Here is a 16,454-nt window from a genome sequence, read left to right as displayed (position 1 = left end):
CAGGTCTGGCTCCTAGATCCAGCCTTGGGTCAGTATTCAGAATCAAGTGATGAAAGTCGACTTAATAACTGTAATGATTTTTAAATAATATTTAGCTATTTCAAAAGTTAGCACTTAGAAAATATTTCAAAGAAAACATTCAATGGATCTCTATGGCAAGAAATTCAAATTGCAGGTAGAGTACTTTATCGTTACTTTAGTAATCCAGGACTGGGTACCTAGACCCAGGACTGGGATCCTTATCAAAAACAGGTAAGTAATTTAGTTTGCAGAAATGGTACGATTTTAAAAGAATATTTCAAATTTGCAAAAATAGACACTTAGAAGAAATTTCACAGAAAAGCAGACAATGGTTTCCTATGGGAGAAAAATGAGTTAGAGGTAAGTATAGTTGTGGACACTTTTCAGAGTCAGGGCTGGGCACCAAGATCCAGCACTGGGAGCTCACATAGGAGCAGGTGAGTAAATTCGTTTTTGTCAGTTGGCTGATTTTTGGTGAATATTTGCAGTTAAGTTCACACTTAGAAGATTTTTGAAGAAAAAGCCAGTCAATGTTACCCTATGAGGAAAATGAAGTTAGCGGTTTAAGGGTAAGTACTCGACTGGCAGAGTTGAAATTCCGGGCATAGACTCCGGGGTCCCCCAGTGTCAGGTAGGTACAGTTGGTTCACCCTCAGCGGTTTCAGGACGGCCGGGTGCAGAGAGAGTTAGGCCCAATGTTATCCTATGAGGGATAAGGGGGCCTTGGTTGGTGGCTGCTGTCTGGCAAGCCACGCGGCTGTGGGAGCTGGGCTCCTGGTCACTTACTCAGGGCAAGTGGGGAAGTAGGTTAGTGTAGAGAGTGCACTGCCAGGGCCACTCGGGCGGCTGGGTGCAGGGTGCTTTTGAGCCGTCGGGCGCTCAATGGAAATCAATGGGAATGTTCCGGTTTGGAAAAAGGCTGCAGGCTCGGGGACGAGGATGCTTCAGGTGCCACCACCACTTCGAGAGGTAAGTTGGGTAGTTGTAGCTTAGGTGGGTACCCCGGAATTGGGCACAGGGAGCCGTAGGGCGCCGGGTGCAGGGGTGCCTTTTGATGTCGGAAATCTTACCCTCTTGTTGATCGCGGTTGGGGTGGCACTCGGTTCTGAGGCTGCAGGCTTCTTCCGGAATGTCGAGGGGGGTCCTTGAGTGCCGGACTCGGGGTCACAGTCGCCGTGGGGTCGTCCTCAGGGTCTTTGTCCACTCCGGTACTGGCCAGGCTTGGCTGGTGCAGAGTGTGTTGGGTCCGCGGTTCCGGGCTGCTGCCAGGGGTTAAAAATAGGTTTGAGTAAAGCCTCTACTCATGGGAGTCCCATGGGCTTACAACCAAAAGGTAGCCAGGTCCTCCGGGGTTGGTGAGGTTGCTGGCCACGAGAGATGCCGCGCTGGTGCAGGTTCGAGAGTCGACAGGCCGGTAGGGCTGGGGCCAAAGCAGTTGGTGTCTTCTCTTTTTAGCAGCTGCAGGGCAGGTCCTTGTTCTTCTTGTAGTTTTCTATCTGGAATCTGAGGAAGGAAGGTTCAGGGTGCCCCTAAATACTAGATTTAGGGGCGTTACAGGTAGGTGAAGGCCAGGGACCAATGGGTCCTTGTCCTGGGGTGGGTACACCCCCTATCCTGCCTCTCTCCTGTGGGAGGGGGGCAGTAGCCTAATCCTGATAGGGTAGGGCCTCCCATCTTCAAGATGGCGAGAGCCCGGAGATGTGCTTCACCTCGCCTCCCCCACCTGAGGGGTGGGGTGGGCAGGCTGGCACATCCCCTGTCCTTGTATGGGGTTTCCGGCCAAGCTTCCCGCCAGAGTGGGGGGTTGCAGTGGCCTGGGGAAACTCCAAATGGCGGCATGCCTTTGAAGCTTCCCTTTGCTCGTCCTGGGGGAGGAGATTTCTCACCTCACCCAGGATGTGCATTGTTGCAGGCCCGGCAGAGCAGGAGCTCTCCCACCCAGGGGTCCAGCAACGTGTCTGCTGTGTGGCAGGCTGGGCAGCCTCAGAGCAGACGTGGATTGTAAGTTAGCTGTAAGGGGGCATCTCTAAGATGCCCTCTGGGGTGCTTAGTACATTAAATTCCAAACTGGCATCAGTGTGGGTTCAATGTGCTGAGAAGTTTGATACCAAACTTCCCAGGCTTCAGTGTTGCCATTATGGTGCTGTGGAGCTCGTGTTTGACGAGCTCTCAGCACCATGTATTCTTAAATGACAGCACTGCACTTACAGTGCCCAGGAATGGACCCGGGTACTGGAGGGGCACAGGGCTCCTGCTCCTGTGCCCACACCATAGGCGTAATGCACCCAGCTAGAGGGGTGGCTGACATATGCCTTGGCAGTGTAGGTGATGGGCATGGTACACAGTGATGTGTGCCATGTCGACTCTTTGTTTTGTCCTGCACCCAGACACTCAGCCTGCAAGGGCAGTGTGTGTGTGTAAGGGTACAGGGCCTCTGAGGGTGGCACAATGAGTGCTGCAGCCCTTAGAGGCCTTCCCTGGCCACAAGGCCCTGGGTACCCAGGGTACCATTTACTAGGGGCTGACATGTGGCTAGGGTTTGCCAATTTGGAGTTTGTGTGGTTTAAGGAAGGAACATAGGCCCTGGGCACCTGATTGGAAGGAACCCAGGGTACACTCAATCAAAGTACATTCAGCAATTTAGCAAAAAGTGGGGGCATACCATGCAAGAAAGTTGGCACTTTCTCACAGGAAGGCCTTGAGCGCCAAACGAATCGCCCGCAATTTCAGAAGGTTGATGTGAAGCAACCTTTCCTCTGGAGACTAAAGACCCTAGATCTCCAGATTCCCCCCGATGAGCACCCCACCCTAGGGAGGAGGCATCAGTTTTCACTGTGGCCACCAATGGAGGAAGATGAAAGGGCATCCCTTGAGACAGATTGCCCTCCACGCTCCACCAAGATAGATCCGCTGCAGCTTCTCTGGAGATCCTGATCGACTCCCTGAGATCTCCGTTGTGCTGATACCACTGCCTGCGGAGGCACCACTGGAGCGCCCTCATGTGCCAGCGTGCATGGTTGACCAACAGAATGCAGGAAGCGAACAAACCGAGCGGACGAAGGACCTTCAGAACTGGAACAACCGCTCCATTGTGGAATAAAGGGATCATCTCCTGAATGTCGAGAATTCTTTGAGGAGGAGGAAATGGTCGACATACAGTAGTGTCCAGTACCACCCCTATGAACAGGTTGCGTTGAGAGGGCACCAGGTGAGATTTGGGCACATTGATGGAAATACCCAAGCCGAATAACAGCTGAGATGTTACCTGCAGATGATGTTGCACCATCTCTGGGGACTCTGCCTTCAGAAGCCAGTCGTCCAGGTAGGGGAAAACCGGAATCCCCGACCTCCTGAGATAAACAGCCACCACTGCCATCACCTTTGTGAAGACTCGAGGTGCGGTAGTAAGACCAAACGGGAGGACCGCAAACTGGTAATGTTGCGACCCAACTGTAAAACGGAGATACTTCTGGTGCGACTTCAGGATTGGGACATGGAAGTACGCGTCCTGCAAGTCGATAGACACCATCCAGTCTCCTTGCTGCAACGCCTGAAGAACCTGCGCAAGGGTCAGCATCTTGAATTTCTCCTGTTTCAGGTAAAAATTCAAGACTGAGGTCCAGGATCAGATGCAATCTGCCGTCCTTCTTGGGAATCTCGAAATACTGGGAGTAGCATCCCTGACCCCTTTCCTGCTCTGGAACCACCTCTATCGCACCCTTTTGAAGCAAAGCTAGAACCTCCTTCTGCAAAAGAAGCAGATGGTCTTCCGAGCAGTAACCCTGGCAAGGAGGGTAAGGGGTGAGGAAACTCCCGAAAGGGAAGCGCGCACCCAGTCTCCACGAGGTTCAAAACCCAAAGGTCGGTTGTATCAGATTTCAAACTTCGCAGAAAGTGGGACACCCGACCCCCCACAGGTCTCACATGATCTAGGATGGGGGGATCTAGGGCTGCTTCCCTGAAGCTTCATTGGGAGCAGAGGAGGCAGAAGATGAAGATGGGTTGCGACCAGCACCTCTTCGTCCTCTTTGTCTTCCTCTATACGATCTATAGAGGGGATTCTGCTGCTGCTGTTGCTGCTGAGGCTGCCGGAAGGAGCGAAATGAAGATCTGCCAAAGCCTCTGAATTTCCTAAGCCCAAATCCTTTAGCAGGAGTCTGCAGACCCAAAGACTTCGCCGTCACCGTGCTCTCTTTAAATATCTACAAGGCGGAATCAGCCTTTTCGCCAAAAAGTTTGTCCGTCAAAAGGCAAATCTACCAAGGTGGCCTGAACATCCGTAGAAAAGCCAGAAGAACGAAGCCACGCTTGCCTCCTAGTGGCCATCGACGAACCCATTATCCTTGCCACAGAATCAGCAGTGTCAAGTCCTGACTGAATTACCTGCCTTGCAGCAGCCTGAGTGTCAGTGACCACTTACATAAAAGCTTTATCCCCTTCTGGCAACTTAGGGCTAATGATTTCATGGAGTCCATCAGAGCATGAACGTAGCGTCCTAGCAAGCAGGTGGCATTAGTGGATTTAAGCGCCATGCTCCCTGAAGAAAAGGCCTTCTTAGCTGCCTGATCAGCCTTTTTGGACTCCCTGTCCGCAGGAGTCTGAGGGAAGGCTCCCGAAGCATGCTTCGAGCATGAAGCCTGCACCACCAGGCTTTCTGGAGAAGGGTGAGAAGACCGAAAACTTGGATCCCCAGGAGCCACCCTATATCTCCTTGCCACCTGTCTGGAGACTGCCGGCGAAGAAAGTGGCTTACGCCAGACATCCAAAACTGGCTCCAAAATAGCCTCATTAAAAGGCAACAATGGTTCACTAGTCGAAGCTGGCGAATGCAATACCTCAGTCAGAAGGTTCGGTTTATAATCAGCAGAGGGCAACTGCAAGTCCAGCAACTTTGCGGCCTTCTTTATCACTAAATGATAAGGAGCCAGCTCCTGCGGTGGAGAGAATTTAGTAGAAGAATAATGCTCCCACTCCGGAGTTGTATCAAGACCACTAGCCTCTTGGATCCCTTCAAAGTCGTCAGAAGATGCATCTACCTCACCTTCTACCGCCTCCTCCCTATAGCGCTCCTCTTCCAAGACTGAGCCTCTCTCCTTGAGCGGATCCGAGGAACCGGCGCCGGTGGCGCCTTACGCGGAGTCGGTGGAACAGAAAGTGGAGTCGGCGGTGTCGGAGGCGCTGGAGTCGGCAGCGCCGGACGCAGAGCCGAGGGAGTCAGCAACGGCATCGAGGAGGGCTCCAAATAAGGCCGATCCAATCGATGTCGAGATGGATCCCCAGACGGCGCCGGAACTGCCACCAAGGAGCCATCGGCAAAAAGGGCATAAATGGGGCCTGAGCATAATGCTGCGGCACCCCCAAGGTGTACGCCATAGGATCCACGAGACCAGAAGGTGCGCCGGATGGGAAGGCAGCCCGTTGAAAAATCCCATACATAGCATTTAGAAAATGCGTCGAATCCACACCCGGAGTCGGGAACTGTGGATAAGGGATCGATCCCGGATCTGGCTGAGGCGTACCTGGAACCGGAGCCGCAAAGTCCTCGACAGGAGCCACAGGATCAGCTGGCTCTGGAGAAGGCTCCTTTTCCTGTTCTTGCTCGACCTCAGAAGCAGAAGACTCCACTGGCGCCGGTGACTGGCCGGAGACTGCGCCGGAGACTGCTTCGGCGAAGGAGATCTCTCTGCAGACTTGGATGGAGAAGGAGACACATCCTTACTTAGACGTCGAGGCAAAGTCGATCTCGAAACCTTGCTTTTCTAAAACCGGCGCCGAGAGCTATGCTTCCTTTTCTTGTGGTGTTTCTTCGACTTCGAAGAATGCGAAGTCGACGACTCCGGCCTCTATCTCTCCTTCTTCCTACCTCTCTTCTCCTTCTTTGCCTTGGCCATGAAGAGCTTCGCCTCTTTCCTTCAAGGCCTTGGGGTTCATCCTTCTGCAGCTGGAACAGTCCATGTCGTGGTCAGAAGAAAGGCACCACAAACAATCTTCGTGGGGTCTGTCATCGACATATGGCCCCCACATTCCCTACAAGGTTTGAAACCCGACTTCCTAGTCGAAGACCTGGTGAATTCACCAACAGTAACCACTACAAGACTACAAAGTAGCAGGAGAGTACTGGAAAAACCGCTGCGCGTCGACGGCGCGGAAAAAAGGGAACTGACGTCATCACGCCGACGTGGCTCTCTTATGGCTCCGGTGACGTCATACGGAGTCGCGAGCAGAGCCGATGCACTATGACGTCCACGTCGGCGTAGAGAGCTGGGGAAAAAAAGTTCAGTGGAATGCTGGCGCAGGGGATATTCACAAGGTGAGGAATCCACTGGTAGATGTATCCATCAGAAGTGTGTGCTTTTAATTATAACCGAATATACACAGCTCTTAGTACCCCAGAAAAGGTGCTGAAGGGACAGTTGTGCAAACATAAATGCATTACTTACAGTCTGATATTACACTAATCTACATTTTGGAAGCAAGTATAAAATAATGACTTACACATTCACAGTGCTTTGTCACAAGCTGTGACCTCAAAGCACTAAAAATACCTAAGTCACTATTTTCCACTGCACCAACCAACCAAATTTAATTCTGTGGCTCTCTGGTTACACACATTCTTATGCAGTGCATTAAATAATAGAGGTTATATAATGTACGGTATAGTGCATTTCCCACTGAGTAACAACTTTTTAAATGTATGTCTTTTAAGCTACCCATTATTTTATATGTAGCTACCTGATGGTGAAAGACCTAAAAAGGAACAAAATACTTTAGGGCTGATTTATGAGAGGCTTGCGCCACTGAAGCGTAAATCTTTTTAGCTTCTGCGGCACAAGCATCTAAATCATATCTATGAGGTGAGGCAAAGTCACCCTGCGTGGCTTTGCATGGCCTCATAATACAAAACAGCACAAGTCGCTGCGTTGCCTTACTCTATGTCAAGTAGGCATTCCATAAGAGTTGCGGTGGGTGTTCACACAACGCCCATGGATTTTGACGCTGTCCCAGATTTACAAAACCATGTAAACCTGGAGCAGTGCCAATCCTTACGCCTCCCCACAGCAGGCGCAACAAGAGGAAATGTTTTCATTTCTCCTTGTTTTTTTCCTCTTTCCATGTGTGCTGCATTCTGCAGCACACATGGAAAGAGGAAAACCCCTCTCATGATTGTTTTTGTTCAGGAATGTGCCCCTTCCTGCACAAAAACCATCCAGCTCATGTTGGCGCTAGGCAACAATTTGTGTGCCAACATAGGGGGAAATTTCATAAATAAGGTGCATTCCTGCCCTCACACATTGGCGTAGGGCAGCGCTGCAAGAAGACTTGCAGCGGTGCCCCATGTCAGTGCCTCATAAATTAGGCCCTTTGGGGCAGATTTACAAGCCCTTTGCGACACTTTTACGCCGCCGTTGCATCACTTTTGTGACGCAGCAGCGGCATAAACCATGCGCCACGTTGCGACTTATTTACAACGTGATGCATCTAGGCAGATGCGTCACGTTGGAAAGCCCTGCGCCACATGAAACCTGCGTCAGGTTTCATGTGGGTGTTCTGTCGCAGGGTGGGAATTCCCTCGCAGGAAAGCCCCGTAAAACTGACGCAGTGAAATCTACAAGATTTCACTGAGTCAGTTTTACGACGTTGCTGCATCAAATCCTTACGCCTGCTTGAAGCAGGCATAAGGAGTGACGCACCACATGAAGTATGGACGGGCCCCCGTGCATTGCAGGAGTTGCGCCGCGCTTGCGACGCGAGCAATGCGCCACCTGTACGCTACAAGATGCGTCACGCATCTTCCCCTCCTTGCACCATGGTGCGCCGCATTGTAAATGCGACGCATCCGTGGTGGCGCAAGGGGGAGGGGGGGGGGGGGGGGGGATTACGTGACGCATCTGTTCTGGCGCATCCCTGCTGATCTGCAGAGATGCGCCAGAAGTTGTAAATCTGCCCCTTTGTTTTTAGCCACACCTTTGACCATGCCCCCAACCACTGACCTTTGGTTTGCTAAATACAGTTGAATTCATTTCCCCAATGTATAAATGATTTGCTGTGGTAATTAGAGGTGTTTATGGTTGTCGATAGTTAGCAATACTGAGGAGGCTCAAGTTCTAGAGATGCATCAGGAGGGGGTCCTTGCGCCTAGAAGTTTTTGACAGGGGGGTCTCGGCATCAGAAAGTTTGAAGACCTCTGTTCTAGACAGTTCCTCTTTTTTTCCCCCCAACATGCAGGACCCAGCTGCCACCAGGCAGGCTCATCTTCAGCCCCTTGCCTACGCACTCACCTACCTGAAGGGTAAAACTCGTTTTTTTTTTAATCCTACTATGTCTGGATACGGACTGTCTAAATGGGCCCCGGTGATAAATAGGAGAATGCCTATGTGGTCAGTAGTTAACACCCATTGGCCTGTCCTTGTCCCAGAGGCTATCCATTGTCCTCGAAGCTAGGGTTGTTAAGTCTCCCAGCCAAGGATTTAGATTACAGCTCTGGGGTTGCGAGGAGCAGCATGACTGGTTTTAAGCCAGTTCTGGCTTGGGATGCCTAACTTACATTTTTACAAAATTACTTACCTGCTTTTTGTGAGGTAAGAAAAAAAAAAAAAAATTATATATATATATATATATATATATATATATATATATATATATATATATATATATATATATATATATATATATATATATATATATATATATATATATTCACTGAAAAAACCATAGGTTTCACACATGTTATAGTTAGCGGAAATTTTACTGATAAAAAAACCAGTGAAATTGCCCCGTTATAGTTAGTGCTGGCAACTATAACTCACGCGACCGCAATCCTCTGCTGATGCTAATACTGTATTTAGACACTTATTTGCCCATGTCTTCTTCCATACATTTTTAGCTATACATATATTACAAATATTTTTTTTTCATAAAGACACATGTCATCAGCAGAAGATTGCGGTCGCGTGAGTTATAGTTGCCAGCACTAACTATAACGGGGCAATTTCACTGGTTTTTTATCAGTAAAATTTCCGCTAACTATAACATGTGTGAAACCTATGGTTTTTTCAGTGAATTTGCAAGGTTTTTTAAATGCTAATTCCTAACTATAACGTGTGTGAAACCTATGGTTTTTTCAGTGAATTTGTACGTTTTTTTAAATGCTAAGTTACTTTACGCCATTCGAGGCGTGCGCGCCCACTTAACGCAGTTCGTTCAGTGCACGGTTTTTATCAACTTTAATAAGCCCTGTACATTTGGTGGCCTTCGGCCACCAAAAGCACAGGGGGTGGGGTCAATGTGGATAGTGTTTTTTTTATTTCGATTTTATAATTTCATGTTGCCAAAATTTAGTTTTTTTTACCTATTAATAAGCCCTGTACATTTGGTGTCCTACGGCCACCAAAAGCACAGGGGGTGGGGTAAGTGTGGATAGTGTTTTTTTTATTATTTTTTTTTACCGTACGCTTACGGTAAGCGTACGGTAAGCGTACTCGGCGAAATTGCCGAAAAAAAAATAAAACCGTTTTTGCTCTTGGGGGATGTTTGGGGACTCCCTCAACATGACTATGTGGGAGGGAGTTGTCAAAACAGCCCCGTAACATGTTTTTGGCCATCTTGTTTGATAAACAACACTCAGTGCGAGAGACAAAATGGCGGCCGCCGCTTCCTGGTTTCGGCCGATTCGAATGTTTACTAAGATCTAAGAGCCAATCAGAATCGCGCTCGCCACCGTACGCTTACCGTAAGCGGGCTCAGATATATATATTGATTTAAAGGCTATTTTCTCAGAATCTACTGAACAGATTTACACCAAACCTACAAAAGGCACTTCCTTGACCTAGGGACTACCTCTCTGCCAAATTTCTAGTAATTCTGTTCAGCCGTTCGGGCTGTAGCTCGTTCTAAAGGTCCTATGGAAAAATGCATGGGAAAAACGCGTTTTGGGACCCCCCTTTTATCTCAGCCCCCGCTTGACGAATCCCCCCCGAGACTTTCAGGGTAGGAGCGGAGCGTAGCGCCCCACCTATTTTGAGAAATTCGCGAGGATTCATCGACCGGCGCCAAAGTTATTCAAAATAGAATGTTGAGGTTTTCCTATGGAAAAGTGGTCCTAACTATAACTACCTACTGGCGACCGCCAGTAGGTAATATATATATATCAAAATTGTTCCTTTGTTCAAAGGAAACACGCCGTAGCCCAACTCCTTAAGTGTGAATATTTCAATACAGCGAAAACTGGCATTTTCGCTGTATTGAATATTCACGCTTAAGAAATTGGGCTATGGCGTGCTTTCTTTGAACAAAGGAACACTTGATTAAACATTCAATGGTTCGCTACCTTGCCGTTAGCCCACCGCCACAAGAGGCAGGATAATCAACGATTTTTTGTGACTGAAAATTATTTAATATACATCTATATCTATATATATTTACAGGGGAAAAACTTTGAAGCATTTTTCTAGCCCTTCGTAAGTGAAGGTGGAAAATAAAGATTTTAATCCCATCTAGGCCTATTAAACAAATGCCCAGCCAAGCCTAAAAAGTTAAATAGCCTTTATTTTTTGGGGGATTTTTTTTGCTGCAAGGGCACAATATCCTCCTAAATATATTGTGACCTATTATAATGTATTACAACCCTGACACATGGGCGTACAAGGAACACTTAAGAGGAGATATAACAAATAAATAGGATATTCCAATATGGCAAATGCAGTTTTTCCAGCCACTTGCAATTGCTGTGCATTTTAACTACAGCCAAGTTACAGCATAGTTGTTCTGAGCAGAAGAAAATGTTGACTATTCAAGTATCTGTTTGTAGTGTGTGGTGCTGTAGATTCAAATGCTCTGCATTATCCTGCCATCTAGTGTTGGACGTGGACGCTTGCAAATTGTTTTTCAAAAAATTATTTTGAGGCACATTATGGACCGAGACTTCTCCCTTAGTGGGGAAATACGCATTGGCACAGACTCCATTTTAGATTGCTTTTCGCACAGCGTGCGAGGACAGAGTATCAAGTGAGCATAGCCTGGGGCATTATGTGCATTTTTCAATGTTAACTAGTTATGAACAGAAGCAATCTGTGATTAACACACAGTTCTAAGGAGGGTGGGCACCAGGGAATCAACAGCACTGCACGCTATGAACCAATGCCTACAAGGTAAGTTATTTTTTCCATTCAAACCGTGCGTGTCTGTAAAAAGGCCTGCATAGAATTGCCAGCATTGGCAAAGCCAACAGATCTTGCCTTTGCAAGGTATTGGCTTGGTCAACGTTTTAGCCACCAAGTACAGCTGCGCAGCTGCTGTGCAAAATAGATAAAAAAGTTAAGAGAAAAACTCAGAATGACTATTACTTAAGGAAGGCGCCGAAGGAAACCGAAAGCAGGTTAGGGAAAAAAGAGCTGTAAGAAAGTGCCCTCTTTTTGCATCGTTGTCCTCACTTTTTGGTATTACTGCTGATGTACTTTGAGTGTGCCCTGGTTTCCTGTCAAACCTCGTACCGAGAGCCTATATTCTTTCCCTAAACTGCATTAAAAATAAAACCCAATTGGCACTCTTTGGTCATAGGCCAGTCCCTTGCAAATGGTACCACAGGTACCAAGGGCACTGTGACCAGGGAAGGTATCTAAGGGCTGCAGCACTTATTGTGCCACCCTAAGAGGACCTGTACCTTTACAACACACACACAAATTGCAGGCTGCATGTTTTGGTGCAGAACAAAGTAAAGAGTCGACTTGGCACACATCCCTGCCATAATGGCTTTACTGAAAACTGGGAGGTTTGGTATCAAACTTCTTAGCACATTAAACCCACACTGATGCCAGTGTGGGATTTAATGAAACATGCACAGAGGGCATCTTAGAGATGCCCCCTGAAAAACGACCTAAAACTAGTGTCCAGGCTGAGTAGCTGCTCGCCAGCTGCCACCACCAGACGAGTTTCTGGACACCGTGGGTCGAAAGCCTGCTGCTCTCTGGGTCTGAAACAATGCACATCCTGAGACGAGGTGCAAAGCCTCCTCCCCCAAGAAGGGCAGGGTCCACGAAGGGCAAGCTTCAAAGGCGTGCCGCCTTAGTGACCTACCCCAAGCCTTTTGCTGCTTCCAGGACCTGGCCCCCACCGGTTCTGACCCCCACTTTTGGCGGGAGAATCGTCGGGAAAACCAAGTGAGGAAGGGAGGTGTGCCCACCTTTGTCAACCCCGCCCCTCAGGTGGGGGAGGTGAGGTGAAGCACAGCTCTGTCCCCACCATCTTGCAGATGACTCAGCCAACCAGAGAGGCATATTCCCCCCTCCCACTGGAGGGTGGCATAATAGGAGGTGTACTCACCCCAAGGAAGGGACCTATTGGTCCCAAACTTTTACTAACCTGTAATGCCCCTAAATCTAGTATTTAGGGGCACCCCTGAACCTTGCCTCCTCCGACAAGAATCGACCAAGAAGAAAAGAAGAAGAAATGAAGAAGCCATGCCGAAGCTAAGAGGAGGACATCCACTGACTTGGCCCCAGCCTGTCCCCACATCAAACCTGCCCCAGCGAAATCCCGGTGTGTCCTGCAGCCTCAAGAACCCGATGGACCTTGCCCTGCCTTCCAACCTAAAGACTTTGTCTCCCGTAAGCACCGCATTTGCTCACCAAAAAGACTCTGGCGGCAGACAAAACCCAAAGTCTGCACACAACACCTACGGCCTGAGTTAGAGTGTCCCAACTCCACGAGGTCTCCCAGGCGACCCCGACCTGAGAGCTGGTGATCTCTGATCTGCCTCGACTCTCCAGACGACGCTTGCAGTTTCTTTCTGGAGGACACCACAACCGGAGCTGGTAAGAAAACCCAACGCCTAAAGACACCCTTGCACCCGACATCCCACGGCATTGGGTGGCCCAACCGATGGTTTCTCAGTATCCCCAGGCATCCCAACTTACCTCTCCAACCAGTGGGCGCCTCCAGAAGATCTTAGTCCCCACGCCTGCAGTCTTTGTTGCAACCGGAGAATCTCCATTGAAAACAGGGCACCCGACACCAAAAAGGCACCCAGCCGCCCCAGCGGGTGCACTTTGGGTACCAACTCTGATCCCCCTTTGCCCTGGGCCCAACACCAGGAGCTTTGCTCCCACAACCCTGTGGCCTGCCTGTGAGCAGCCACCAACCGGAGGCCCCCAATCACCCATTGGATAACATTGGGCCTCAGCACTCGGCTCCCCTAGTGCTGCTGAGGGTGTTTCAGGAGTGCATCCTTGACCCTGGGGGAACCCTGGTTCTAACCCCAGAATACAAACTCCCACATACTTGTACATACCTGCAAACCGTTAACTTCATTTCTCTCCATAGGAATACATTGACTGTTCTTCCTTGAAAATTGTTTTAAGTGTGGAGTTGGTTTGTATGAAAACTTGAAAAAACCGCAACTGTACAAAAACTGATGTACTTACCTTTTGTCTAGGAGATGTCTCAGTGTGCTATCTAGGCATATAACACTGATTAACTTAAAAAGTATTCTAAAAAGTAACGGGAAAAGTCATCTGAAAAGTAATTTCGACTGTATTTCAACCAACTGCATTTGAACCTGCATTCAATTGTAAAACACTGCATAAGATTTTGCAAAGCATTCATTTCACTTACCTGCATCGGGCTCGGCTCTAGACATAAAATAACTAAATAATATTTTAATACAAATTGGTCTGAGTTCAATCTTTGTGTGTGTGACAACATTTGCTGATTGAGTGTGTACAACAAATGCTTAACACTACCCTCTGATAAAGCCCTACTGATCGCCCACACTATCACAAAGAGTGAGGAGCTATCTACTTTTACCTCCGTCTACCTTTGGGGTTACACAGGACTCTGCGACACTATACCTCATTTTGGTATAGTATATACAGAGCAAGCTTCCTACAAGCGCTATGACGCAGCCAGCGGTTTCAGCATCATAGCACTTTATCGCTGATGGGGGAAGGGATAACGGACCTGATTTTGCTCAGGGAGCAGCCTGAGCTGCAGGGATTCCTGATAGACCGTCCGTTTCACCCACCTTGGTGCTGACAGGATCTTTCTCCTTGAAGATACCTGGAGTGTTGCAGGACACCTGTTGGTGCATCTTGCGATGAACCCAGTACCTTTCCCTTTGATACCTTGGGGTTTTCTTCAAGCTGAAAGCGAGGCTGTATTCACATGAGACACTGTTGTGGTCAGGAGGCAGACTAGATGAAGACGTTGTGATGGTCTGACCACAGCTATTTGGAACTACACTAAGGGCAATGCTGAAATGGAATCAGTTCCATCAGCTTCTTCCAGTCTGCATTCTCTGGTGTTGCGGGACAAAGTAGGGCATGTGGCTCCCAAAGAGAGTACAGAACACTACGTGTTGAGTATTGGGTGCCAGTGTCTTCAAACAAATGATTTTTGAGAAAAGGACTAGTTATCCCAACACGACGGCATTGAAAACTGGTGGCACGAAAAACTTCAGTACAAGATTAACAGAGCTCTTAGTGAATGTCCGAACCTGATGCTGAAAAAAAACAATCCAACATGGAGTCAGGGTCTATGAGCATTTCCCAAAAAAGGAGGACTTCCAGCGCATTTCAAGACTAACTTTTTTCAAAGAATGCCAACTTGCAATTACTTTGGCTTGGTTGAACCTGACCTCCGAATAAATATAATTAAAAGATGCTTTAAAATACATTTAAACAATAGGAAGCGTCATGAATTGCATGACATCAGAAACAATAGCGTGGTAAACGAACTGCAACTTAGCAGACAAGTACGTACTAAATGATTACTGAAGAGCAAACATTTTTAGAGAATTTCTTAAATCATAACACTGAAACTAACAAAAACGCAGTTTTACAATGATTAAGTCATAGCGTATATTCACCTGCATAAAATACCCAGTAACCAATGCTTTTCTTATATTTATGTAGTAATCTCTGCTGGTAAAGTCCGTACTTCTACGTGGTAGGTTAAACCGGTCCATGATTCGTGACAGCTGCTGGCGTACATTGTCTGCAGACATCAGTGATCTGTAGTTTACGAAGTTATCGTAACACCACTGAACTGCCTCATGATCTGGAAACAAAAATGAACACAAGACATTAAAAACTCTTTAACAGCAGAAAACGCCAATAGACTATTAACAGATCACAATTTATCCGATTAAAATGTAGTTTAGGAGCGAGGGGATTAAGAAAATATTAAATATAAAAATTTAAGTGGTGTTTGAAAGAAAAAAAATATTTTCTGTATTGTACTCATTTCAGCACAGGGTCACTAAGTTTCTGAATATATAAAACAAGGAATCACTACAGTGAATGAGAACAACCACCAAATGAGATTAAAGGGCCACACATCTCTGGAAAAGAGATTAATCCCACAACCTTTTCACATTTGACAGCCTGAAAATGCCAGATGGATGGTGTCATTAGAGAGCAAAACCAGTTTAATTGTAGGTAATTCGGTGTAGTTGTATCCACATACAGAATGCTAAATAGACACCAATCCTTGCAAAAGATTCCGGGATCGGGAATTTCTACTCCTATTCTCCACCCATGTGCAGGCTAGTATTCGGAGGGTCTCAATTCCCCTTACCAAATTCCCTCTCAAGTAATTGGATGAGACTTGCAAGTTCGCGTTCATGTGTCTTCTGAGAAGCCTGAAGCTGTGGTGCGTCTGCGTGGTTTTCCCTCCTTGAGTTTGCAAGGGAAGTACATTATTTTTGGGGCTGCTGGTCAAACAAAGTGGTGGTATGGTCTATGTCCTGCCACATTTTGGGGCAAGAACTAGTTCAATAAGGACATGGGAATGAACGTCCCGACCCGGTATACAAATTAGTTCAATGAGGATCCTTCCCACAAACCTGTGCAGAGTAAAATCCACCATTAAACGAAGGCCTTTGTGGGCATTCTCTTCCTACAAACCTACTTTGCCCGTTTTTTTAATCTATGTTTTGTAGTTAAGAATTCTTAAACTGAAATGTTTATAAAAGATAAAATTAATAAAATTATTTGCTCAAACAAACTTTCGCAATTTCACAGCCCCAACTAGTTGAAACGGCAGTACCAATAGTGGCTCTAATTTTAGGCATTTTAATACTGTAATCTTTCTTGAGTTTAATTTTCTGTCATCTTTATCAGAGATAAACATGCAGACTGGTTTAGGAGCTTTACCCGTACATATCCTAGTTTCATACGAAGGTAAATGGCATTATCATGTGTCTCACATTTTAGCATCTACAGAAGCATCAGTGCAAGAGGTGCCACAAAGGTTAAACAATTCAACTGCAGTCTAATGCAGCTTCAATAAAACTGAAAATTCCCCAATGAGATCCAAAACAGTACATACATGTTTATGCAAGGTTCTTATACAGCGCTGAAAACTGTAATAGTGGCCTAAGATCGACTTGAGTTTGAGAGCCGTGAAGTATGGCAGATAGCCCTGTAGGGAGCATAAAA

At 47.3% G+C, this 16,454-nt stretch overlaps 1 protein-coding gene across 1 annotated transcript in view; it reads right to left on the bottom strand.

Annotated features, from left to right (window-relative positions):
* Positions 1-16,454, bottom strand: part of DHX15 (DEAH-box helicase 15) — a 300,859-nt gene that overhangs the window by 95,749 nt on the left and 188,656 nt on the right. Inside the window, exon 12 of the mRNA XM_085642340.1 lies at positions 14,882-15,072. Within this exon, the coding sequence (XP_085498466.1) occupies positions 14,882-15,072 (191 nt within the window). The remainder of the gene's footprint in view (positions 1-14,881; positions 15,073-16,454) is intronic.

Source organism: Triturus cristatus, chromosome 2_2, assembly GCF_964204655.1.
Source record: "Triturus cristatus chromosome 2_2, aTriCri1.1, whole genome shotgun sequence".
NCBI classification, from domain to species: Eukaryota; Metazoa; Chordata; class Amphibia; order Caudata; family Salamandridae; genus Triturus; species Triturus cristatus.
The sequence above is the reverse complement of the archived record's forward strand: the minus strand, read 5'-3'. Positions and strand labels throughout refer to the sequence as shown.